Source organism: Aspergillus ibericus (genome assembly GCF_003184845.1).
Source record: "Aspergillus ibericus CBS 121593 unplaced genomic scaffold BO80scaffold_65, whole genome shotgun sequence".
NCBI classification, from domain to species: Eukaryota; Fungi; Ascomycota; class Eurotiomycetes; order Eurotiales; family Aspergillaceae; genus Aspergillus; species Aspergillus ibericus.
This window is the reverse complement of record NW_020292163.1, coordinates 69,641-93,294: the sequence shown is the minus strand read 5'-3', so window position 1 is coordinate 93,294 and position 23,654 is coordinate 69,641. Positions and strand designations below refer to the sequence as shown.

General features: G+C 54.5%; 11 protein-coding genes across 11 annotated transcripts in view; 6 read left to right on the top strand and 5 right to left on the bottom strand.

The window, feature by feature from the left end:
- BO80DRAFT_497409 (FAD-binding oxidoreductase) overlaps positions 1–678 on the bottom strand; it is a 1,764-nt gene extending 1,086 nt beyond the window's left edge. The window contains exon 1 of the mRNA XM_025724077.1: positions 7–678. Within this exon, the coding sequence (XP_025570243.1) occupies positions 7–633 (627 nt within the window). The 5' untranslated portion in view covers positions 634–678. The remainder of the gene's footprint in view (positions 1–6) is intronic.
- A 599-nt stretch (positions 679–1,277) lies between these two features.
- BO80DRAFT_367620 (putative O-methyltransferase) lies at positions 1,278–2,643 on the bottom strand (the record flags this gene model as incomplete). The annotated part of the gene is made up of 4 exons (XM_025716297.1): positions 1,278–1,467; positions 1,569–2,146; positions 2,197–2,478; positions 2,533–2,643. The coding sequence occupies 4 exons, from the start codon at positions 2,641–2,643 to the stop codon at positions 1,278–1,280; spliced, it is 1,161 nt and encodes a 386-aa protein (XP_025570242.1).
- A 1,180-nt stretch (positions 2,644–3,823) lies between these two features.
- Positions 3,824–4,483, top strand: BO80DRAFT_367611 (oxidase ustYa family protein; the record flags this gene model as incomplete). Its single annotated transcript, XM_025716296.1, has 1 exon — positions 3,824–4,483. One exon carries the CDS (start codon positions 3,824–3,826, stop codon positions 4,481–4,483), a length of 660 nt encoding a protein of 219 aa, XP_025570241.1.
- A 98-nt stretch (positions 4,484–4,581) lies between these two features.
- On the bottom strand, positions 4,582–5,001 carry BO80DRAFT_312700 (uncharacterized protein; the record flags this gene model as incomplete). Its single annotated transcript, XM_025715046.1, has 1 exon — positions 4,582–5,001. A coding segment is annotated over one exon (420 nt), but the record flags the coding sequence as incomplete, so codon positions are not given.
- Positions 5,002–5,883: 882 nt separating this feature from the next.
- On the top strand, positions 5,884–6,260 carry BO80DRAFT_469024 (uncharacterized protein; the record flags this gene model as incomplete). Its single annotated transcript, XM_025722974.1, has 2 exons — positions 5,884–5,968; positions 6,022–6,260. The coding sequence occupies exons 1-2, from the start codon at positions 5,896–5,898 to the stop codon at positions 6,258–6,260; spliced, it is 312 nt and encodes a 103-aa protein (XP_025570239.1). The 5' UTR covers positions 5,884–5,895.
- Positions 6,261–9,232: 2,972 nt separating this feature from the next.
- BO80DRAFT_439024 (uncharacterized protein) lies at positions 9,233–9,940 on the top strand (the record flags this gene model as incomplete). Its single annotated transcript, XM_025721064.1, has 1 exon — positions 9,233–9,940. One exon carries the CDS (start codon positions 9,233–9,235, stop codon positions 9,938–9,940), a length of 708 nt encoding a protein of 235 aa, XP_025570238.1.
- A 1,309-nt stretch (positions 9,941–11,249) lies between these two features.
- BO80DRAFT_449774 (HET-domain-containing protein) lies at positions 11,250–12,632 on the top strand (the record flags this gene model as incomplete). The annotated part of the gene is made up of 1 exon (XM_025721766.1): positions 11,250–12,632. The coding sequence occupies one exon, from the start codon at positions 11,250–11,252 to the stop codon at positions 12,630–12,632; it is 1,383 nt and encodes a 460-aa protein (XP_025570237.1).
- Positions 12,633–13,702: 1,070 nt separating this feature from the next.
- On the bottom strand, positions 13,703–15,658 carry BO80DRAFT_417978 (GMC family oxidoreductase). The gene has a single exon (XM_025718241.1). It carries the CDS (start codon positions 15,600–15,602, stop codon positions 13,785–13,787), a length of 1,818 nt encoding a protein of 605 aa, XP_025570236.1. The 5' UTR covers positions 15,603–15,658; the 3' UTR covers positions 13,703–13,784.
- A 956-nt stretch (positions 15,659–16,614) lies between these two features.
- Positions 16,615–18,236, top strand: BO80DRAFT_429525 (putative isomerase YbhE). Its single transcript, XM_025720485.1, has 3 exons — positions 16,615–17,130; positions 17,183–17,663; positions 17,722–18,236. The coding sequence occupies exons 1-3, from the start codon at positions 16,754–16,756 to the stop codon at positions 18,043–18,045; spliced, it is 1,182 nt and encodes a 393-aa protein (XP_025570235.1). The 5' UTR covers positions 16,615–16,753; the 3' UTR covers positions 18,046–18,236.
- Positions 18,237–18,956: 720 nt separating this feature from the next.
- BO80DRAFT_316409 (uncharacterized protein) lies at positions 18,957–20,237 on the top strand (the record flags this gene model as incomplete). Its single annotated transcript, XM_025715079.1, has 1 exon — positions 18,957–20,237. A coding segment is annotated over one exon (1,281 nt), but the record flags the coding sequence as incomplete, so codon positions are not given.
- A 32-nt stretch (positions 20,238–20,269) lies between these two features.
- On the bottom strand, positions 20,270–22,634 carry BO80DRAFT_459412 (transcription factor domain-containing protein; the record flags this gene model as incomplete). Its single annotated transcript, XM_025722343.1, has 3 exons — positions 20,270–22,394; positions 22,442–22,496; positions 22,547–22,634. 3 exons carry the CDS (start codon positions 22,632–22,634, stop codon positions 20,270–20,272), a joined length of 2,268 nt encoding a protein of 755 aa, XP_025570233.1.
- Positions 22,635–23,654: the final 1,020 nt, after the last annotated feature.

The window sequence follows — 23,654 nt, the reverse complement described above, 5'->3', positions numbered from 1 at the left end:
GGGTACACTGGGAAGTGGGTAGACTTTGATAGTCAAGTCGAGGATGATCCCGAAGAGACCCCCCGCGCCACGAATCCCCTGGAGGGTGGGCTCATCAGCGGAGATGATCTCGCCCTCGGGGTTGACGATCGTGGCAGCGAGGATCTGATCAACGCCGAGACCCCAGTGGGAGGAGAACGCGCCATAACCGCCATAGGTGGCCCAGCCGATATAGCCTACATCGGGGATGGCGCCAGTAGGGGTCCCCAATCCCTCGACCCAGAGCTTGCTGGCCAGTTCGTGCTGGAGGATGCCGCCCTGGACGGTGGCGGATTGGCGATCAGCAGCGACGGTGACGGCGGTGAGGGCGCGGAGGTCAATGAGAAGAGCGCCATCGTGGACGGACAGACCTTCGAGGTTATGGCCACCCGAGCGGACAGAGAAAGGGAGGGCATGGGCTTTGGCGTATTTCACCAGGGCAGCCACGTCGGCGGGGGTTTGCGGATGGGCAATGGCCAGCGGCTGGGCGCGGCGGCCCGCGTGGAAGATCTGGCGGGCGGCGGGGAAGTCGGGCGAGGTGGGGGGAGTGAGGCGGATGGTGGGGTGGGAGGCCACAAAGGCCTCGAGGGCGGTCAATTGGGTGGTGCTAGCCATGGTGGATGAAAGTGGATTGGAGAAGTGGTGGTTGGAAGAGAGGGCGTGTCTTTGCTTTATAGGCAGGGAGTGAAGTCAGATTGAGGGCATGGAGCGGGGATTGGACCCGGCGATGCATCGCTGCTGACGCTGACTAGAGTTGACAAGGCTGTCGATGGATCTTGGGTCGGGCGCTTGTTCCGGCCACTGGTCCACGTTAAGTTCTGGTCTGCTTACTAGGGGTAGAACCTGGCCATAGGGTCGTGGTGTCCCCTGTCAGCCCAGCCCCTGCGCTGTCAGCACTAAACGGCCCCGTCCCCGCCATTATAAATCACCGGTATCAGCCTTGACTCTACGGGAAGATGTTCTCCCGATCGTAGATCCCTGGCGCTGTTATAGTCAGGCCATATTTTGTCCAGAGATGCGCTTACATCGAGTACTTGGTTTTTTGCGTGGCTGGTCAGACACGAGCCACTCTAGGCGGATCCTAGGGTTACCGCCAGTAGCCCCAACCCTAAGCCACTCTCTTCAGGACGGAATATCACGGCTTGGTCAGCCATGGGGAATAGGAGAAATTGACAGTTATATATCCCGGTCATTCCGACATATGAAATAGAATATCTCCATCTAATTAAGGGAGCGGATAGTATTTATCGGACGTCTACTCAATCGGTTGGCGTTCCCCCTATACTGGCAATCGGCCAGGACACCTCGATGATGGACAGGTTGGATCCTTCCGGTTGGACAACTCCTTCCCATTGAAATCGCGGGTCAGCTTTGGCTAGGAGCAGCTTCCAATCATCCGTATCTCTCTCGTGCGAATGGAACAAGCTCAGCATGTTCATATCCATCGTCCTATTGGTGATCGTTAGCTCCCACAATGTAAAATGGAAACTAAAAGAAAAGAAAAGAAGGGAAAGGGAAAGGAACAGTCATCGAAGGTACATGGCACATACCGAATCTGCTTCTCCTCGAACAAGCCCACCGTCCCTGGCTCCGGCAGACAGTATTCATTCAACACCACCCTCGCGCCAGGCTTGAGCGCAGGAATCAGCGCCCGCAAAATGCGGATGCAGTCGGCATCTCCGAAATCGTGAAGGACCATGCGCAAAAAATACACATCCGCCCCGTGGATTGGCTGCGGGGCGAAGAAATCGTGTGTGATGCGCTTGACTCGCGGCGTCTCCCCATCCCCCAGCAACTGTTCCGTTCCAGTGGTTTCGGCCGTGTCCTGGACAACAAAGTCCAGCTGGGGAAATCGTTCCGCCAAAGCGACCGAGACATACCCGGTTGATCCCCCAACATCGACCACTGTCCCAGCACCCAACGCCTGCCAAGGATAGCCGTCACAGAGATGACGCACGTCATGCTCGGGCCCGCTGCTGTAGGCGGACATGGCCGAGGCAAACTTGCGCGCCCGCTCCGGATGGGCCCTCAGATAGTCGAAGAAGACCGGATGTCCGGGCTGGGAGAGGGAGAAGCCCGCGTGCGCTCGGTTCTCGGAGCCGGGCCATTTCCTCATAGCAGGGACTGTCTAAGAAGCATCAGTAAATCCGATCCACAGAGTAAAGCCATTGCACTGACCTGTTGCATTGCGGGGAAAATTTCTCGATAGCAGACATCCATGTAGTCCCGCACGACCTCATCGTCCGCCAGCATCTTCGATGCCGCTGTATGCCGGACGATGCCTTTGGGGTCCTCTCGAAAGATGCCCTCGGTAGCGGCGTGTCGCACTATGCGACGGACATCACGCTCGGGGAGGCCACACACCTGGGCGATCTCCGCAAACGTTGCAGTGGCCCCGACGGGGAATGACCGGGCCAGGTCAAACTCGCAGACAGCATGAATGGTTCCCTGGTTGTTTCGCTAGCCGGCCTTCGTTCTTAGTATCACGTTAAAGTTGACCTGGGGGTGACATACCGCCCAGAGGAAGAGGGCCTCCTTCGGACCCAATACCAGTTGCTGGAGTTCCATGGTGGCGTCCAACAACTCCTGTCGCAGACGTTTTAACTCTGCAGGCAGCCCTTCCATCGAGTCATCTTCCATTGAAGGGACCTGGTGATAACTGTCCTTGAAGTCACTGATTTGCTGGGTATGGGCGCCAATCACCTGGCCCAGATGGGCAATTCTAGCCTCGGACATAGTGGAGGGCAATGCTGCTCTAGATTCGATGGGGAAACCGGGAATAGAAGGGCACTGCCAGGCTTTTCTGCCACGGGGCACTGAAAGAGATGGATGCATATCCCTTCTGCCGGCAGTATTCCGAAGAAGAGCGGCCGAGGGCTGGAAACCAGTCTCCACACGGTCAGAAAATAGTGCCACAGGACCAAAAGCTTAACAATACGGATCCATTGCGCATACATCGCTGTCGGCGAAATCCGTCTGAAGATGTCATCCATGATGCGGAATAAAATGAAAGGAACCCAAATTCCGGAATTGTCCGGAGATTCCGGCGTATCAGGGTAATCAGGGAACAGAAAGGGTTTCTTTCTTGGGGCTCTTACCCGGGGCTAAGATAAACTGAGAAAGTCACAATTAGACTCCACTCGGGGCCGTAAGAAACCCTTGTCTTCTATAGTCCTGGATGGCGCGGCAAGCAATAATCTGCTGGTAGTCGGCTGCACGATCCCGGGCACTGCGTCAGCCGTCAGCACTACTTGCAGCCAAGCCTTGGTTAATACTTCTCGAGTTCAATCGTCAGGAGCTCCCATTGGAATCATCTGGCTTGGCCAAGTGAGTAGTAGTCCTCTGTAATGACATTTGCCGAGCCAGTCGTGCTTGGTAATACTAGTGGAGAAGCCCGACGTGGTGCTGCTGGGGGCCAAATATGCGCTGGATATGAAATGTTGCATGCATCGGCAGCACAGCGTTACATCGATCGAGGACAATCGGGTGAGTCAATTCCGTTCCACCGAAGTAAACAATGGGTATGCTACTTTCACAATCTTAACAGCAAGTTCCTATTGTGTCCACGCGGCCTATGCTGTCGCCATCCTAGCTTGCATATCGAGACTCGAGAAGTGACTTTCTATCTCAAGCGACCCTGATCTCCTTGTACATCATGGCCAAAAACAGAGAGACTTACCATTTGGCACCCGGGTACGATGCCGAGGACCCATTCCGGAGAGATGAACCCATTCAAAGCTCGTCTCGGACCACAACCTGGCTCAGGCTACATTATACCTTCCTAGCCATTGCCTACCTGGTCCTGATGCTGCTCTACCTCAGCCTGATCGGAAAGCTTTACCCCTTCCATTCATCCTCTCCCCTCTGTGCTTCCAAACCTTCACTTTCCAATGCATTCCCTTCACTACACGCTGCTGGCGCACTCGAATACGAGACTCGAACATGGCCAGTCAGCATTCACAACAACCCCTTCGCCGGGAAGCCCCGCCCAGAGCTCGAAGAGGCCTGGCACCACCTATTCGAAAAGAACAATATCCGCGTGCACAAAGAAGACCTCGACTTCTACAACGTGACTTCGTTGCCAATAACCGAGTCCACCGACAACGACACCGACTGGGTAGGCCAGATGGGCGTCTTTCACGAACTGCATTGCCTAAAGCGCGTTCGACACTGGATCTACCGGGATCACTACCTTGCAGATGCACCAGAGACGGTCTTGATTGAAGAGGAGGCTCATGTGGATCACTGTATGGAATTACTGCGTGAAGCTATCATCTGTCGGGGGGATCCGACCTTGAGTGGCTTCCGGTGGATTGGGCCCGATGAGGGAGGGGAGGGGTATCATCTTACGGTGGAAGCGCCGGGGTATCATACTTGTGTGAACTGGGAGAAACTGCGGGCATGGAATGATGAGAGGGCGATTGATGCGTTTGAGCCGGGGGTGCTCGTTGGTCCTAACTTATAGCATACCATGTTTTGAGGAGAGTCGATGCACATTCAGTCAACAACGGTGATAGACTATCTAACTATACTTGGCACTCATCAAACATCATTCGACCAATTCTCCTCCGCCCATCTCTTCACACTATCTAGATCACGACACGTCCGAGTAAACCCCCAGCCCGTAACCCCCTTCAGATCCTTCGTCACCGGCTCCAGATTGGTATCAGCCGAGCACATGAGACTCTGTCGCAGATAATCAAAGCAGTGTCGGACATGATGTGGATCCGTCTGGTGATCGTGTTCTTCCGTCATATGAGACAGTCGGCCGTCCACGGCAGCATAGTAAACCTCGCGGAGAGCATTCAAACAATGAAGTCCGTGGTACACCACGAGACCGGAAGTTTCAGGGGCGATGGTAGAGTGCTTGACGAAGCCCTTGCCCGTGGGGAAGAGGGATTCCCATGCCGCATTGCTCTCCGGCGAGGGATGGAGGGTGAAGGTGCTGTTGTATTCCATGAAGACCTGGATGTTTCCTTCGGGGGCTGCAACTATCAGCTGAGTATCTATCGGGAAGACATAGGGGGGGGGGGGGGGGCAAGATGTCGTACCCAAGAGACCGCTCTGTCTGGCCGGGATATTCTTACCCGCCGCAAGCCCCAGCACGAAGATAAGGACTCCGGCTAGGACTGCAAAGGCAACAGTCCACCAGGGACGGGATTGAGCCGGATGGGATTGATGGGACTCTCTGAGGAAGTCATCTTCGTCAATCATAAGAGGCTCATTGGGTTTTGATGTGATTTCAAAAGACATAGTGACAGCTCAGATAACGTGGAGGTCTACACGGAAGACAGTGGTAGGCAGAGGTCCTGGCCACAGATCGAAGGGGTACGAGGAAGGCCCGGTCACTGGCCTCCCTGTCAGTGGGCAAGAAGAGGAATACCCTTCCCGTGCCCAGCCAGCCCGATCCCCTCCAAGGGTCGCATCATTCTCACCATGTTATCCCTTGTCACCCGACACGCCAGCTGAATACCCGATGTAACCGTCCATTGTTGGGCCAGACCATGGCACTCCCATCAAGAGGCACGGCATTGGCACAGATTGGGCCCCAAACCATGTCACTGACGCCATCTCCAACCGACCGTAAGCCCTAACGTGTCCTGAAGGATCCTATGCATCCGACACATTGCGGAATTCTCCATCTGTATCCCTATTCGCTGCGCCGGTTAGACGTCTCTCCTCGGAAAACACCCGACGAGCAGGGCAATTGGGGGCAGAAAAGACGATTCCAGTCCACTGCCGATCCATCCACTAGTGCGGGGCCGGCGGTTCTTAAATTGAAGTCACTCTCGCTGCCTATCTTGTCTTCAACTTGACAAAATCTCAATTTCATCTTATCAATTTACGGTCCCTATTAGTCTTCGATTCGACTTGAAAATGCGTTTCACCACTGTGTTGTGTGCCTGCCTGGCCGGTCTCACTTTGACCGGTGCTGCACCAGTTGACAGCGGTAAGTCGAGATGTACTGTGTCTTGTGGTGGAACTGGCTGACCAGGTCTCCAGCATCCTCTCGGCGCGATGTCACTGATGGTGATGACAAGGTGGCCTACACCTGGGCTGTGCCGGAAGTCCGGAAGCGTGAGGACGGTGATGACAAGGTGGCTTACACTTGGGCTGTTCCAGCGCACAAGCGCGACGATGGCGATGATAAGGTGGCGTACACCTGGGCTGTTCCTGAAAAGCGCGGAGATGGCGATGACAAGGTGGCTTATACTTGGGCTGTTCCTGGGGCGAAGCAATAGGTTACTCGACTCAGGTCTGCCAGTGGTGTTACAGAGAGAAGTGAACAAGGGATGGAAATATAGGGCACGGGCTGAGCTACATTCCTTCTGTAATGATGACTCTTGAATGCAATTCTTGCCAAATATTTAGTAATATTGTATTTGCCCTCCAGACTTACCCGAGAATTAGCTGGTCCCGGATAAATAAATATAGCCTGGATAGTATCTACCATCCTTAGCACGCCCCCCCGTACTGCCAGGCATTTCGCCTATCCTACACCAATGCTTATCCTGCATGTTTGACAGCTGAAATCAAAAGGACAACGCTCCTGACGATGTCCATTCATCTCCCCACTCTTCGCCCCACGAATAAGCACTAATGTAGCAACACTCCTTCCCAGGACGAAACGACGAATAAGAAGCCCCGCAACTCATATCCCAGCTATTAGTACTGCCTCGATACCTCCTTGCATAGCATCCTCCATGATATTGACCAATCAAACCAGCAAGCGGAATGTGAAGGATCAGAACCCTATTTACCTCATGGCGGAAGACCTACAGTTAGCGTGGGCTCATTAGAGGCCAACGACGCATCGTCGAAACCTTGTCGGTGAATAAGCCAACAGGGCGGTCTGCTTAGTCGGTATGGTCATTGGCTGTCTCGCATAGATAGATCCTTGATGGCGGTCAGGTTGGACTTCCCAGTCTGTTATCCATTCAGACGGGGATTTGCCTGAAACTTCAGCGTGGCTTGGAGGTGTACTATCCAATTTCCCCGATCCTTTCGGAACCTTCTGGGTACCATTGATAAGTGTTTGTGACTGAGCTGTATTATTGCGCAATAACATGGAACCCTCCAACTATCCAATGACATGGGGATTTGCATTATGCGCACTCGTATGATGCAGTGCTAATACAGGTTCAGTATCCTCATGCACTTGCTCCATTCTTAGCCACCATCCTTTGTCTGGTCGAGCAATTAGATGAGAAAGGTAAGGACTCCTTCTTCCCAGTCCCGGCTCCATTTTGGAGGACTTGAGTGGTAATTTACTTCATTCCGGACCCCAACGGTGGCTGCTAATTGTCGATATGCTTTTAGGTCATTTGGCTTCCAAGCAGGCGCTTCCAATGGGATCCTGTGAACTAACATGCTTCTCAACATAGAAATACTCATGTGAATGTCCGATCACGCGGGCCTGAGCCTGAGCTCTCCCTTCATTTGCATCGTATGGTGTCTTTGCTGCTGCGTACGATCATCCTCGGCATTCCAACTAGTAAAACATATGTGATACGAAGAATTCAGCAACCCTTCCGCTGATGCGGTGTTTTAATAATGACATATCCTTCACAAATGGGCAGATCAGGCAGTCGTATAAATTGACTCCTGTGCGGTAGTCATGCTCAAAACATCGGGGTTCGCATTTACGATTACCATGGGTTGGTAGATTCCCATTTCTGGCGGTCTGTCGGATGCATTCAGGGCTTTTCGGTCTCACCAATTGCAGGCGGTTCTCACTGGACTATATGCTGCTGTCGAGGTTGCTCCAGATAGTACGACATATGCCCTCCAAGGCCCCCGTAGAAATCCCGACCAGAGACACCCCCGGTCACAGGAGAGACTGGACTGGTCAGTATGGTCACTGTTGTGCCTACGTCACTAACGGCACTGCTATTTTCCGTCTCACTTGCTTCTGTGGAGCCTTTGCTGGTGGGATTCCCTGAAAGGTTAATTGCCGCGCAGATCCACCATTGACCCTGGAGCCGAAGCTGATCGGCAGGAGGCCACGCCAGCTTCCCCATCAACCTTGAAGGCCATGCACACAGCCTCCACCCCAGCCTCGCACAACCGGCAAGAGTGATAGTCTTTTGATGTGGCTGGACCTGTCGCTTTCCGCCACATCCTGCGGTCCAGAACGGCAACGACCGTGTTATGCCTTGGTGACTGCTAGGGTCCAGCAGTATGACGTGCTATTTTGCAAGTGTCGGTTCCAGATCACTGCATTCACAGTCCGATTGATCAACCTGTGCGGTCTGTTGCCTCTGCTCACCCTGCCATAGCGCTTGACCTCATACTCCGGTTAGCGGATAACTTCCCTGGACTCGTTCACTCGGCTCAACGCTGCCACATCGGATGCATGGAAACGCTAAATGTGGCAGACTTGATGATCCTTCGACTAATTACCCTACCAAACCATCCCAGACCCACGGCGACAGCCCTGCAAATGCCATTGAGCTTGGAAATGTGGGCACCCTTGGGTAATAATGACCATTCGACCGATAGAAAGTTCGCTTGAGCCGAGGTCTGGCCCAGGCACGGGGAAGATGCTGCACTCTGATTCGACTGGGGAGATGATCGTCCAACCTCAATGACTTGATTGGATAGAGATTATCGATCTGATAATCCTAGACACTGCTCAAAGGTGGCTGGAATGCCGATCAACACAAGCTGTCTTCGGATCCACCGCAGGTGCCGGTCACAGCGTGTCAATGGACCAGGTGCTGCAGTTTCAGAAACACTGTGGCTGGGCACTGATGGCGAGAAGCCATCTTCTTTGCCATCAACTGTGACTTCATGACCTGTTGCCATGTGCAGAATGGCAGTCATCACACGCCCTCAAACACACTCAGCTCGTCCTACTCTGGCTTCGAAGCGGGAACACGCCAACGATGCCGAGGATACAGATAAATTGGACTGAGAACGAGCCGACCATGTTGATCACTCCACTCGGCAGCCGAAGACCTCGAGTGGTCTAACCTGGCCAGTGACCTCAATGGTTCCCAATGTGCCGACGTCGGAGACAACCTCTAACCTTCTCACTTTCTCCCTTTGAGACGATCATGCTCAACTGTTGGGTGGCAGGAAGAGTTCTTCCATGGTATGCCTGAGCATTATAAAAACCCGTCTCTTCCCGTCCTTCGATGATATCCTCCACACATCAATCCAATTGCGCACTTGAATCCAGCTTTAGAAGCCCCAATCTCATATATTCAGAATGAAGTTCTCCGGAGTTGTCCTGACCAGTCTCATCGGCTGCGTCGCTGCCCTACCTCCCGCGCCCTTCTTCAGCGGCCCTCCTCCTGCGCCCTCTGGCTCGGTTATCCCTGACTTTTCCTTCCCACCTTCATCCAGCTCGGTCAGTGGTGCTGCCCCATCTGTAGCCCCCGAAGGCTATCAGAAGCGTCAATTTGGAACACCACCGCAGTCCGCCCCCGCCCCTCCTCCCTCTGGCTCTCTTGGTCCCGCTCCCTCCGATGGCCCTGAAGGATTCGGCAGACGTCAGCTCGGAGGCTCTTTCAGCTCTGCCCCCGCCCCTACTCCCTCTGCCGTCCCCGAGGGCTTCCCAGAACATCAGTTTGAAGGACCTGCCGAGTCCGCCCCGGCTGGTGCTTCCTCCGGCACCCCTATTCCCGTGCCGTCTGACGGCCCCAACGGCTTCCCCAGACGCCAGCTCGGAGGTCCATCCGAGTCTGCGCCCGCGGCAGCTCCCTCTGGTGCACCAGGCCCTGCACCCTCCGGTGGACCCGAAAGCTTCCCCAAACGCCAGGTCGGATCTCCTGCAGAGGGACCCGAGCAGGGACAGCAAGGCCAGGCACCTCCTGCTCCCAGCGGCCTTCCTTCGGGCTTCCCGTCCGCGGCACCATCGGGCACTTTCGAACAGCGCCCAGTTCGGGGAATTCCCGGCTCCTTCTCCTACCCCTAGCGGTGCGGTTGGTGGCTTCTAAATAGTGTCACCGAGGGGATATGAACTGGTTAGACAGACAACGCGTGGGGCATGATTGTCGATTGATATCCAATGACTTCCCGCACATTGCCTAGTTCCACGATGTCTGTCTGGTCAAATGGAGGCAGTATTTGGATGACAAATGTACTCGGACGGCTGAGTAACTTTGGAGAATTCATTTTTTTAATTCTTCAGCTGTATGCGTTGATGTCGTTCGTTTATAAAATTGTGTATTTAAGAGGTGATAAATGTATATATCCGGACTAACTTGACTGATTGAATGGTTCTTGTCTAATCCACGAATATCCCCCCCCCCAAGGGGCCATTCTCGAGTCACTGAGGGCCATATATTATCGTATACTCGATTGCCCATGTAGTAACAGCTTATATCTATATTTTCAGTCCATTAGTACCCACATCTATCAGATTTGTGTAATAAGAAGTATAAGATGTTGAGACATTCTACCTTCTACACCCGGTGTCAGAAGGGATATATTCCTTTTAGTGGACGTGGTGCTTCACATAAGATCAAATGTGAAAGATGATATGGAAGTTTCCTACAATGTCAGATTATTATATCTTGCTAGGCCTCGAAGGGGCGCACAAGTGGGCCCTATTACACTATAGATTTGAAGAACTTCGAGATTCGATTCCAAAATCGTTTTCTTGATCAAATAGTAAAGTCACTTAGGGGCTGATAGAGAAAAGAATAGTACAGAGCAGGGTAGCCGAAAGATTAATAGGACGCGTGAATAGTTAAGAAGGACAACTGTACTAGACAACTAACCAACTAACTGATTAGAGACTCACACATGCAAATTGCCAAACTACCGACTAATCGGAGATCCCAGAACGTCCCAGAATCCGACCTGCAGCTAATTAGGGACAGAGCCTGACAGGTACTGACATACAGGTGCCAAACCGACAAGCATATAAATGCCTGCCACTCGGCTCTCTAACCCAACCACCAACCCACCCATCCAGACCAATATCCCGACTCACCCGATTACACGACGATCAATTGTCAATCCATCTAGGTCCAACGCATCATAGAGGGCCATCATCTCGCATAGAAGCATTGACATGTGATCGGCCTCTTGGCTGTAACTTGTGCCGCCGATCGTTCGTCTCTACTTGTATACGACTAGCCCGGAACGCGAGTCCGTGCGGGGAAGGAGCCAGTCGTTGCAGCAGTTACCTTGTTTAAAGGTAAGTATTTGCGATTGACAAGGATTCGGAACAGAGCATCCCTGCACCGGCACTTGACACGTATCGCCGCACTGATAGTATGGTGCTTGTGCAGGAGCTCCACGAACGCTATCTATGGGTGGACCGTCTTTGCCTCATCCAAGATAATCTCTCAAAGCATGACGGCATTCGGAATATGGGGTCGATCTACTCCCACGCACTTTTGACCATCATCGCACTCAGCGGGGAGGATGCCAATCACGGTTTACCAGGCGTCTTTCCTGGTTCTCGGCCGCCGCAAATGATCCAACGAGTCAAGGGAGTCCACTTGATGCCCGCACTTCCAGATCTTCAATATGCCCTGGAAGCCTCCCTCCATACCACCCGTGGATGGACGTTCCCAGAAGTTCTACTCTCTTCTAGACGCCTCTTTGTGTCCGATCGACAGGTATATTTCAATTGTCAAAAGGGAATCGTTCGCGGCGAGGATTCCTGCCAGGAGCACGACCCCTCTTTCGAAGCAGTGTACGGGCTAGCAAGTCAGTCAGGACTCTATGGGGGTCTGGTCAAGAGCTATACCCGGCGCAGCTTAACTTACGACACTGATATTGTAGATGCATTTTCCGGCATATCATCCTTGCTGTCTCGCGAGGATCAGATGAATCGCCGGGGGGAGCTCGCTGCGGGCCTTCCTTTGCTCAACTTTCTTCCGCACCTTCTTTGGGTCCCTGAGAATTCTCTGGTCCGAAGGCCGCCGAGAACCAGCGACCAGCTTGAAGATCACTTTCCCAGCTGGTCTTGGATAGGCTGGAGAGGTCCCGTATCTTACGAGCTTCTTCGATTAACTTCAACCATTCCCAGGCGGCCACTCAAAAGCTTCCTTGCTCCATGCCCGATGAAGTATATACAACCAAATGGGACCCAAGCAATTGTATATCAGCCGGACCAAGGGGCCGAAAGAAACCGGTGCTCGTGTACGACCTGGAAACGCATCAACCATGATCCTCACGCAGGCATGCCTACCAGCTTGGATGAACTGGCAGACCCTATCGTCACTCACCTGAGAGGACGGCATATACTTCGATTTCGTACTCTCACTCTTCCAGCGGCTTCCTTCTCCTGCATGGAAGAAGAAGACGATGGTGACGGTGAAGATGCCTCGGACTGTCCCCGTCTCCTCTACCACGGCCAAGTATGCGGAAGCATTATCGGCCAGCCCTCTGCCGACGTGGCTAGTAATTTACCCCGATATAAGTGGATTCTTCTGTGTTATGTCCAGGGTCTCGTTTTCATTATCTTCGACCTCATGAGGATGCGGGGAATTGACCATGATTCGGAAAATCCAGAGTCCTGTCGCTGCGTGTTATTCTTTCTACTTGTTGAGCCCCGGGAAGGACTCTGGGAGCGAGTGGCATTGGCTATTATGAATCCGGGGGTTTTTGAGGGCACGAATTTCCAGTGGGAGGATATTCAATTGGCCTAATCTGAACAGATCTCGACACTCATGCCTACCTTCATACCAGCAGCATTCCTTGTGGCGATAATCCTGGCAGTCCATTCTGGCTACATATTCCCAGTCTACCATTTTCTCACGGCTATACCCCAACCAGACCACCCAACCCTCATCATCTTCCTCTCTTCCATAAACTCCCATCTCCCTTCTCCCTGAGCAAGCCTCCATCCCTCACCTCCCATCCCAAACCACTGACTCACCAACAACCGCCAAGCCCCTTCTTCACCGGGCGATATTTCCATGACCACATTCTTTCCCCACCGGGCCTAGTGTCCCCATCCGGGATCGGATTCATCATCCCCACCAGGTAGCCTTACGACGCCATTTCCCACACCACTAATCAATATTGTCAATCTCGGTCTAAAATACGTAATACCGTGAATAATGCCGGTGCTACACCCACGTGTCTCATTGGGCGGATAGGTAGGTGGTAGGTGGTAGGTGGGTACTAGGTGATGCCATCTAATCTAATCGAGCGCTATCGCCATCGCTGTCTATCTATCCGTGATTCAATCGTCACGGAAATCCGGATATTCGGATCGGATGTTCGCGCCTCCGAAGCGCCGGTGTAGTTATTCGGGTGAACGATTATGCTAATTGGGACTAGGGGTGGGGATAGAGCTTGTTTAGGGATGGTGCTAATGGAATTATGCTGCAAGGCTGCATAAATCAAAAAATATACGGAGTATCTGTCGGGGATTATTTCTTATCGATAACTAGGTATTTTTTATGGCTTGGACTATTGGCTTGGCGGGAGGTTAGTACTTTCTATACGAAGCGGTGGGACTATGATTATAGTTTGGGGACTAGGGGTATAGTATGCTCCGTCTATAGGCTTTATAGGTATCGGTCGGGAATAGTTCGGACAGTAGTCGTATTAGAGTGCCCGAATGTCCGACCGTGTGGAGTACCGGACTACCGAGTATTTGGATCGGAATCTGTAACAAACAACGTCCATTCCATCTATCATCTATCATCCAATCCAATCCATCTATCGTCTATAAACATCAAAGAGGAAATCAGGAAAATCAATCAAACATCGCAATCTATCACATCCAACCGAAAGCATAGCACCAAGTACCAGCTCACACGCATCTAAGGTCGCCAACTCGCACGGGATAATCACTGACTCGCAGCATAATCCTTCAGAATGGCATCCGAAATCTTCAACGCCATGGCATAAAACACCGTCATGACGTGCGAAGACACCTGGGTGGGAGGAATCGACCCATCAATGACACGGAGGCTATCCACGCCATACACACGGGCCGAAGAGTCCACCACCCCGCCCAGCTCCTTCGGCATCATGGAGCAAGTACCCACGCCGTGGTAGTTAGGGCGGAAGTTGTACCGGACGTAGTCGGCCCAGTCGCTCAGATCGGCATCGTACGCGAGGTTGTCCCCCGGGACGGTCTCCCCGGCAAAGTACGCCGACATGGCGTCCGAGTTGGACAGGTTCCGGGCGAGCTGGGAGGCAGCAGCCTGGCCGTACAGGTCGAGCTCGTTGAGGAAGTACTGGGGATCGTAGGCGAAGAGACGGAGGTAGGGGTCCGGGTCGGTGATGTGGACGTAGCCGCGGGTGAAGGGGATCAGGTCCCAGATGGTGAAGCTGACGGCGCCGGCGGTGTCGAGGAAGAGCTCGGAGTAGGCGACGTTGTGGTTGACGAGCCAGTCACGGTAGTTCTCGTACTGGATCAGCAGGGCGGTGGTGTTGTGGAACCCGCCGCGGGCGACGGTCTCTTCGGCCCATTGCGCGAGCTTGGAGTTGAGTAGCTGGTGCGCCTGAGGAGCGTAGTCGCCAAAGGTCTCGTTGAAGGTGGCAAAGAAGGCGGCCTGGCCTTGACCGGCACCGGCGGAGGTGATGCGGGAGCTGACGGCGACGGTGGTTTGATCCTGCAGGTTGAGACCGACAGGGAGCTCAACGACAGTGTCGATGCCCACGGAGTCCAGGACGGACTTGAGACCGATACCGGAATGTTCGAGGATGGTGGGCGAGACGGCCGAGCCGGCCGCCAGGAGGACCTCGTGTTTGGCATAGACGTTGAAGGTGGTATCGCGGTGGGTGCCGAATTCGACCCCGATGGCGCGAGGGACAGTGGCCTTCTGGTCGAGGAGCACCTTGCCAACCAACTGGCCGGTCAGGACTTGCAGGTTCGGCCGCTGGTAGTTAGGAAGGAGCCATTCGCGAGCGGCATCGGAGCGGACTTGGTCCTCGTGCAGGGTGTTGGGGAACATGGACACGCCATGGGGGTCACCACAGCCGAGATCCTTCTTGGTGGGCACGCCTCTCTTCTCGACGGTGGTCATGAGGGCCTCGATGATGGGAGTGTAGTCATCGCCCGTGTCGCGAGGGCCAACATGAACGGTTCCGTTGGTGCCATGGCAGGACTCGTCGAAGTAATGGCCCGCAGCAATCTGCTTCGCGTTGGGGGCGCGAGCGAGCTCTGCCTCGAGGGAATAGGCGGCGACGGTGTCCCAGTTCCAGCCCTCGTTGCCAAAGACCGTCTCCCAGGAGTCGACCTGCACTTTGTGGGGGCGCGTCCAGGTGCCACCATTGACCAGAGTAGAGCCACCCAGTCCATTGCCGGACCGGATCAGCTCCGTGAGGTTGTTGGTGGCCAGCTCCACCGTCTGGTAGGCGTGGTCCACATTGGAGCCGAAGATCTCACCGTAGGTGTTGAGATCCTCGATGATTGGGCCCCGGTCAGACTCGTAGAATCCGCTCTCGATGACCAGGACAGTGATGTTCGGGTTCTCCGTCAGACGGGCCGCGGTGGTCAAGCCTGTCAGACCTCCACCGGCAATGATGTAGTCGACAGTGCGTCCGGCGACATCCTTGGGATCGGTCAGAAGGCTGGCTTCAATGCCACTGCTCCTGATGTAGTGTGGCAGGGCAGTGGCCACGGAGATCACGAGCGAGCTGGAGAGAAAGGTCTTCATGATGGAAGAGTGGGAGTGGAGAGAATGAGAGATGCGCTGCCTGCTGAGCTGGAGTTCCTGGACGACGGATGAATCTTATATACCTGCGCATCACGGTCCAGAACCTCATTGTACAATAATCCATTCTGATATCTCACAGCCATCCTGATATCTTGACTGATAGGGGCCAAGCTGAATCCTCGTCTGCGCTGGACGAGACCGTCGGGATCCCGAAGTCAGCCTGTCATAGATCCAATCCTGCATGAGTGGAGCGAAGGATTGGCATCCTGGGCATGTGTACTGCCTAGCCATGCATGTCGTGCTCGCACGCCTCGTGCCTCGTTGGCTCGACGATAGCTAAGAATTGACGCTGGGCCTGGCTGCATGCAGGCAGAAGTCTATACGAACCCCGGCGCACATCATCTGGGCGCCAAGGATCCCGAGAATCGGCATGCCGAACCCTGTAATCCTGCACTACCCAATTCGTATTCCGGTCAGCCCTCGCCAAGTGGGTAAACCTTAAGGTCCTCGTGGGATCCTTGGGTGTCCAGGGGCAGATCCCAATATGCTTCCTTGGCGGGGGTTGGCCGATCGAGCACATGAGCACCTTTGCGGGTGTTGACAGGTCTTCTCCCGCCGTCACCCTCCAGTTCCAGGTACTGGTTGTTCAAACTAGCAACTCTTCAGACCTCTGCAGAGTCCCGTGCACAGTATGATCTGCGGACCGTCGCCCGAACCGTGGTTAGTCGACTGAATCCCGGCATGTGGGCCAGTCCGATGGAGCCGAGCATAAAGCATTGGCGCCCAGAAACGCCGTCGCAAACTATGGCTGACAACCCCCGGTGGCGAGCCAATAGCAGCTGCAGACTGGGGAGCCTGCATCCGTGAAGGAACAGTTGTCTCACTCTACCAGCGGGCCAAGTGATAGTCATATTAGTCCGATGCAGGACAAATGCCAAGGGGCCAAAAGGCACTTAAGGGCCCTCCCTGCTTATCACACCCTCGGTTCTGGAACTTCCCTGCTTGCAAATCATCTCCTTTACCAATCCCGCCCCGGCCAGACTTCTCTGCCACTCTGCCTTGACAAATCCACCCCCCATTTTTAAGCTTGGTTGAGAGTACTTGGGTCACTTATCAACTCTCGTTCGTGCTGGAAGATCCCCACTAGCACCATGAGACTCAGCCTCGTCCCCCTCCTTTTTGGAGCGACTTCGGTCGCCTCCAGACTCTATGCGGCGTCGTACGCCGGCACGGTCACCACCTTGTCCCTGTCTCAATCGCGAGGCCAGTATGAGCTGGACACCATTGCTCAGTCCACGGACTGTGGTGTCAACCCCTCCTGGTTGATGCTGGACAGCGAACACCGTGTCCTGTACTGCCTGGATGAGGCTGTCGACTACACCAACGGTACCTTGACCTCGTTGGCCATCGGGGCCAATGGCACCTTGACCCGCATTGTGCAGCGCGAGACGCTTGCTGGCCCCGTCATGTCGCAGTTCTACTCCGCTCCGGGCCTTCCGAACCGCAAGTTCTTCGCCGTCGCTCACTAGTACGTGCCATGCAGCTAGTACTTGATACCATCTGTTAATCCGCACTCACAGCTCAGGATCCGCCGTCACGACTTACTCCCTGGACCCCATCACGGGTGTCTTCAATCGCTCCCAGACCTTTACCTACACTCTTGCCCAGCCGGGCCCCAATGCTGACAGACAGGATGCGCCCCATTCCCATGGCGTAATTGTCGACCCCACCGGAAAGTTCGTGCTAGTGCCCGATCTGGGTGCTGACCTCGTTCGTGTCTTCCATGTCAATCCTGCCACAGGGCTGCTGGAGCCGCAGAATCCTCTGGTTGCGACCCCTGGCTCTGGGCCCCGCCACGGTGTGTTCTGGACTCCCAAGGAAGCTGCGGTCGGTCACAAGGAGACCCTTTTTTACCTGGTGTCGGAACTGAGCAACGGTCTCACCGGCTACCGGGTCTCGTATCCCAACGGAACCATCTCTTTCAGCGAGTTCTACACCACCAACTCTTATGGCGGAGCAGTGGCCCCTAATGCCTCCAAGGTCGCCGAGATTGCCATCTCGGTAAGCCTTTCTTCCTTATAACCAAAGGAGACACAGCGTCAACTAACGTATCATGTAGCCGCAAAACAACCGCATCGTGCTGAGCAACCGGGGTGACAACACCTTCGGAGTTAACAACGACTCCATGGCTGTCTTCGGCTGCGCTGACGCCACCGGAAACATTCCCACCAACATCACCTTCCACGGACTGTATCCCGCCTACGGATCCTATCCCCGCCAGTTCGAGATGTCTGCGAAGAACGAGATGATCGCGGAGGCTCTGCAGGAATCCCACGCCGTGGTGGTGACGGGATGGAACAGCACGACCGGAAAGCCCGGATCGCTTCTGGCCAGGAAGTCTCTGGTGGGTGAGGTGGTGTCTGTGGTCTGGGATACTTTGTAATTCCAGGGCTGTGCGAGTAGTCTTGGCTGCCAGGATCGCTCTGTCTCAGAGCGGGCCTAGCTAGACTGTAGATCATGTCTCATTATCAGTAGAGGGAAGGCTGAGACGCTTCCGTTGTGACTATGCCACATTATGTCATTCTTTTTAGAGTTAGTGAATTAGTGAATGAGACGAATTACGTTAAGTGCCATGTCTGAAGACGCGTCGCCCAAGGCTTGAAGATCATCCTCTAGCCCACCCAACTGCTCGGTCAGAAGGACGATTCTAAATCGGGTAGCTGCGTATCCAACCTCGCCCAGGCTTAAACCTAAAATAATAAGAACCCATGTCTTACGGGACGCAGGGTGAGACACTGTGCAATCGGCTTGCTTTTCGCAAGGCCTTGTTCATACTACCTCCGTCAGACAGGTCGATTGAGGTCCAGTAACTGAGTAAATAGTTCAACGCGCATTATCGTCTGGCATCTCTTCGAGCAATGTGTCTGAAGCTAATACTCCGTATCTAAAATCTGATTGCCTTCAAAGTATATTGAGTGTCAAGCCTTAGAAGTACCTGAAAGACGGAATAAGAAGGGACGATGGATGATGATCAGGAACCCGCTGGAAGGAGCAAGCATAACAGCACGAAAGACATCTGAGTGAACGAGCAAGCATTCGATCTCATCAACAACACATTCTCTTATCCCCGTCTCGTTCTACTCTAGCCATCTTTCCGGCAAATCTGCCAGTATCCATTTTTACCATCTTGATTACAGTACCCCTTTAGATAGACATATAGCGAAGAAAAGCCGTTCTCCCGCCTTACTTCCATCAAAGTTGTATCAGTGCTTGATCCTTATGGCGCACAATTTTCGCCATATCAAACGGCTCGACTCCACGGTGCATACATTGTCCGAAATCGGGGTCCCCGACAGACCGTTGGTGAGACATATCTGGATCCACATCCAACTCCAACCATACACCTGCCAAAGGTGTCAAGACCCCCGGACGAAAGTATGGGACAATGCGGACAATCGTATCATCCGCAGAACCATCACACGGCTCTTTTCCATCCTGGCCACTTGGGAGCCAGCGGAGGAGGGGTTGACCCTGGAGCTCAGCGCCCATTCCATCAGCGACTCGCAACATTGGTTCCGCGACCATTATTTTGGAGGTGATGAGGACCGAGATCTCGATATTCGCTTCGAAACCCATGAAAGGAGCACCAATCCCGGCTTCGGTCATGCAGTAAACCACGGTTGGCGGCATACCCAACAGGTGGAGTTTCCGGGCAAAAATGCGTTGTGCCGACTGTACGGGTCGTCTGCGTTGAAATTCAACAAGAACCTCCCCCTCGTGCCCGCTGTCACCCGGTTTGTCCTCCGTCGACAATGCCGTGGTCGGCTGTTGCCCGGTCCGGTATCCACTCTTTTGTGCAAGTTCCCTCGGCTGGAGTCTGTGGTGTATGAACCATGGCGGATGAGGGATATGGACGAGCAGACACGGCAGGATGATGGCAAGCAATCCGAGATCTGTGGCTACGAGGAGAGGTTTCTAACCATTCATGTAGATTGTCAGGATTTAGTGGAGACACGCCTACCACCAACCGTCCGGGGACTTTCTCTTTTCGAAGACTATACTGAAGACTATGCGCACTTGTTCTCGCCAGAGTTTCGTGCCCGGGCGGCGAACCCGGTCGTTGGCGCGGCCTTTGCGAGGCGAAGCCTCCACCTGGAACAACTGTTCGTCTCCTTCGTGATTGACGCCCAGCACTTCTTCGACGCATGCCAGTCTGACTGGACTTGGAACCACCTGCAGACCGTGGTGCTGACGTCGCGCCTCCTGCACCCGTCCACACCCCAGGAAGACATCAATGCGTTGTTACGACAGGCGGCGGACGTAGCGTCTCGGATGCCCCGGCTCCAAACCATGGCTCTGTGGAACTATGTAGGTGGACACGGTGCGGTGTTCAAATATGCTAGCGATGTTCCTTCCATCACCTGGCGGGGCACGTGGAAGATCGCGCTGGAGCTTCCCGTCCGCCTGACTTGGGAGAGGACCGTCGCTCAAAGGACTCGCGGTGAACTCGTATCGATAGCTCAATCGGTGTGGCTTGATTTTGCCTTTGTTCCCTCCCGTGGGGATATCATCAAATGCTTGGAGTTGCCCGAGGGCGTGCTGGATCCTGAATCCTTGCAGCAGATGCGGAGGGAAGGGAGCAGTTGGCGAGCACTGAATCTCGGCCATTAACCATCAGTCTCGAGGATATCCGCATAGCGGTTCAAGGAGCGGCCGATCAGATTGACCAGTTGCCAGATGTAATCTGCGGTGAAGAGTCGGGCCCAGAGGCGGGTGACGGTGGCACTGAGGCGGGTGTTGTTAGCTAGCAGCCATTCACGCGTGACGCCATGTTGGGCCTCCATGACCATTTCGAGGACAAATTCCAGGAGTTTGCTTTCTTGTTCGGTCAGACTCGGCTGGGGGTCGGGGACGGTAGCCACCTCGAGCCATTTGGCCAGTAAGACGGCGCATTCCAGGGAACAGAGTGCGTATTGGTTCGACCACGAGACGACGAGGGTGCGCGCCACGTAGTTGATGCCCAGTTTGATCGGTGTGCTGAGGGCATGCGCACAATGCAACGCCGCTCTTGTCAGTCGATCACTCCGCTGCACGGCGAGATTCTTCTTCAACGAGCGCGCCACCTCATCCGGATTCCACGTATCCAACCGCCGCGCGGAACTAAAATCCACATTCAGCCGGATATACGCCAACCGCAGCAACGCCGTAGAGGTAAACGACAAGGGCCCATGAGGATTAAACGGATCAATGGAGGACTCCTGATTATGTTCCCAACACTGACACCAATGTTCCAGGGCCTGTTCGAGGGAGGTAATGACCGACGGGGACAAAAAGCTCCCATTCGAGACCGGCAAGCGCGTGGCCTTCTGAATCAACCAGATATTCTGAATCATGGCATGAATGATGACATAGCCCCCCATGGACGAGAAACTCTCCAACCGAGACTTCCCCGCGGCTGTCGACATCTGCGCATGACAAAACAACCCCCCCAACGCATCCTGCAACTTGGGCTCCCCACCCCTCAACCCCCGCTCCTGCGCCCACAACTCCGCCGTCCCCGCCGTCCACTCCTTCTCGGTACAGGGTAAATCCAACGCCAACTCCTCCGTCAAAATCAAGGGCGGAATATCAAACACGATGGTATGCACACTAAAGAAACAAAACACGATAAGTTTGGTGCGTTTGACCATTTCACTCCGGATCCAACTTTCCCAGGATCCGTCTTGGATAGGGAGATCGTTCAGACCGCTTTGGCGGAGGAGGGTTTCCATAAAGCTCCGGATGTAGAGGGCTTCGTGGTGCGGGGGGTCGCGTTCGAACCAGCAGGAGACGGAGATGAGGAGGAGGAGGGCTTGGATGGTTTCGATGATGTTTTTTCCCTTTTCTTTTTCGGTTTCGGTTGTGGTGGGGTCCGTGGCCGTGGGGATGGTATCAGGGAATTGGGGGACGGGGGTAGTGCACCCCCATTGGAGTTCGCGACGGATATGTTCGAGGGTGACGGCTTTGGCGGTCTTGTAGAGGGTCATGCTGGTTTCGGGTTCACGGCAGTATTGCGCGCCCACGGCGGCCATGGCGAAGATGAGGTGGACGGGGAGGCTGTCGATGTCGAGGGTGGGGAGGTGCATGAAGGGGTAGTGGCAGTGAAAGTTGGTGAGGTAGCCGCCGAGGAAGCGGGAGAGGGCGTGGCGGGAGGGCGTGTAGGGGTGGGAGATGACGTTGGAATAGGACGAGAGGGTGGCGATGATGCGGTCGCGACAGTGGGGGGTGACGGCGATGGGGGCGGCGGGGGGACGGGGTCGGTGGGTGGTGATGGTGGTGAGGTTGGTGGTTGGGTCGGGGTGGAGGGAGGGGAGTTGGGTGCCGTGGCGGGGGAGGACGGAGCTGGAGGGGGTGGTGCTGGTGCTGGTGCTGGTGGTGGGTTGGGTGTAGTCGGATGTAGTAGTGTCGAAGTGGAAGGGGGGAAATAAGGGGAGGGGCTGGTAGGTAGGCGAGTAGGGATGGCTGGGGAGGGGGATGCTATCGAGAAAGGTGGTGAAGTCGTCGCCATCGTAGCTGGGTGGGGGGTATGGCACGAATGGTTCGGGGAAGGGTGGTCGGGGTGCCAGATGGGTGGTCGGGATGTCTGGGGGAAATGAAGCATCCGGGGTAGATAGTACAGGCTGTCCTGGCGACGTGGGGTGGTCGGTGACAGCAGATGCCAGGACATTGAGGCCATCAAAGACTGGTGCCGATGGCGACGCTGGACCCGGGGTAGCCGTATGTGTGAGGCGTTCATGACGCGCCAGGAGGTCTCTACAATCCCTTAGTCAATACGAACAGCCCATCTAGCAGATACGTACTTCCGCGTAAACGACTTGGGACATTGTGTGCAAATATAGGGCTTCTCCTTGGTATCTGCATGGGTCAGCCTGTACTCCGTATCATCTCCAATCTGGAGCACCTACGCGACCGGTCATGCCGTTGGAGATGTTCCAACCGGGCAAATGTCCGGGAACACCGCTGGCACTGATACTGTTTCGAGGGTTTCACCATCACGAGGGAGAATGATGCGGAGGGCAGTCCGACGCGAGAGGTGGTGCAGCACTGCAGACGGTGGGTGGTCGTGGCGGAAAAAGATCGCCAAGCCTCGGGAAGAAAGCCGAGGTTGTGCCCGCCCGGCCGCATTGGGGATCATGGCCCGCTCTGGTCTGGTTTTATACTTACTACGGTGTAGTACTATGTAGTATTCGCTTCGATCGGACGGAATGCCTCTAGTATACTTTGTATCCCTTTCTTAGTCGCTTGTAGGTTGGTAACTACTCGGCCGAAAAGGTGGTGAGGTGCGGAAATATATCTTAGCTACCCGATGTTACTCGTGTCATCCATGTGTGGGAACATCTGGAGTCTCCCATTTCTCCATGCTGGCTCCTTCAAGTATTGATACGATTTGTTTGGGTGGAGCGTATATCTCTATCAAATTACCTCCCAAGGATCACTGGCTGGATCATGTCCTTGACCTAGGTTGTGTTTCTCAATATCCCATAATATTGACCCGATAACCATATCGGGATACAACACGAGTAGTAAAATCGGTGTGTAAGAGTCCTTTGAATACAAGCATGCCATCCTGGCTACGACACTGCACACTGTTCAACAGCCAGTAATCTCCGGCGACATATAGCACCCGCGGAAAGCGCTCAGGGTCACGCTGGTACCAGTCTACCACGACAGTGACCGCTGCTGCATATCCCCGCCGTGAAGGCGTGTGATGGACTCGAGAGGCTCGCGAGATGCCGACTGAATCCTGATTCGTTATGACAGACAGGGTACTCAAATGCACGGATGCCAGACACGCGACACGAAGTCGATTCGATGCGTCAGCTGTTCGTGCAGCAGCCGTAGCATCGGAGTTGGACCCTGTCTCCCCGAGACGATAAGCGCTAGGGTCGGGACCTATGACTATGCCATCAGTGCTCATTAGCAATGGCACGGATGCATGACAGGGTAGAACCAGGATGTACTGTACTATGTATAGGGTTCCCCAATCCCCAGTCTTTCCATCGGGGCTGCATC

Coding starts and splice junctions, on each gene's coding strand:
- BO80DRAFT_417978 (XM_025718241.1), bottom strand. CDS start 15,602: ATGAAGACCTTTCTCTCCAGCTCGCTCGTGATCTCCGTGGCCACTGCC.
- BO80DRAFT_429525 (XM_025720485.1), top strand. CDS start 16,754: ATGAGACTCAGCCTCGTCCCCCTCCTTTTTGGAGCGACTTCGGTCGCC. Junction 17,131..17,182: donor TTCTTCGCCGTCGCTCACTA/GTACGTGCCATG, acceptor CCGCACTCACAG/CTCAGGATCCGCCGTCACGA. Junction 17,664..17,721: donor TCGCCGAGATTGCCATCTCG/GTAAGCCTTTCT, acceptor CGTATCATGTAG/CCGCAAAACAACCGCATCGT.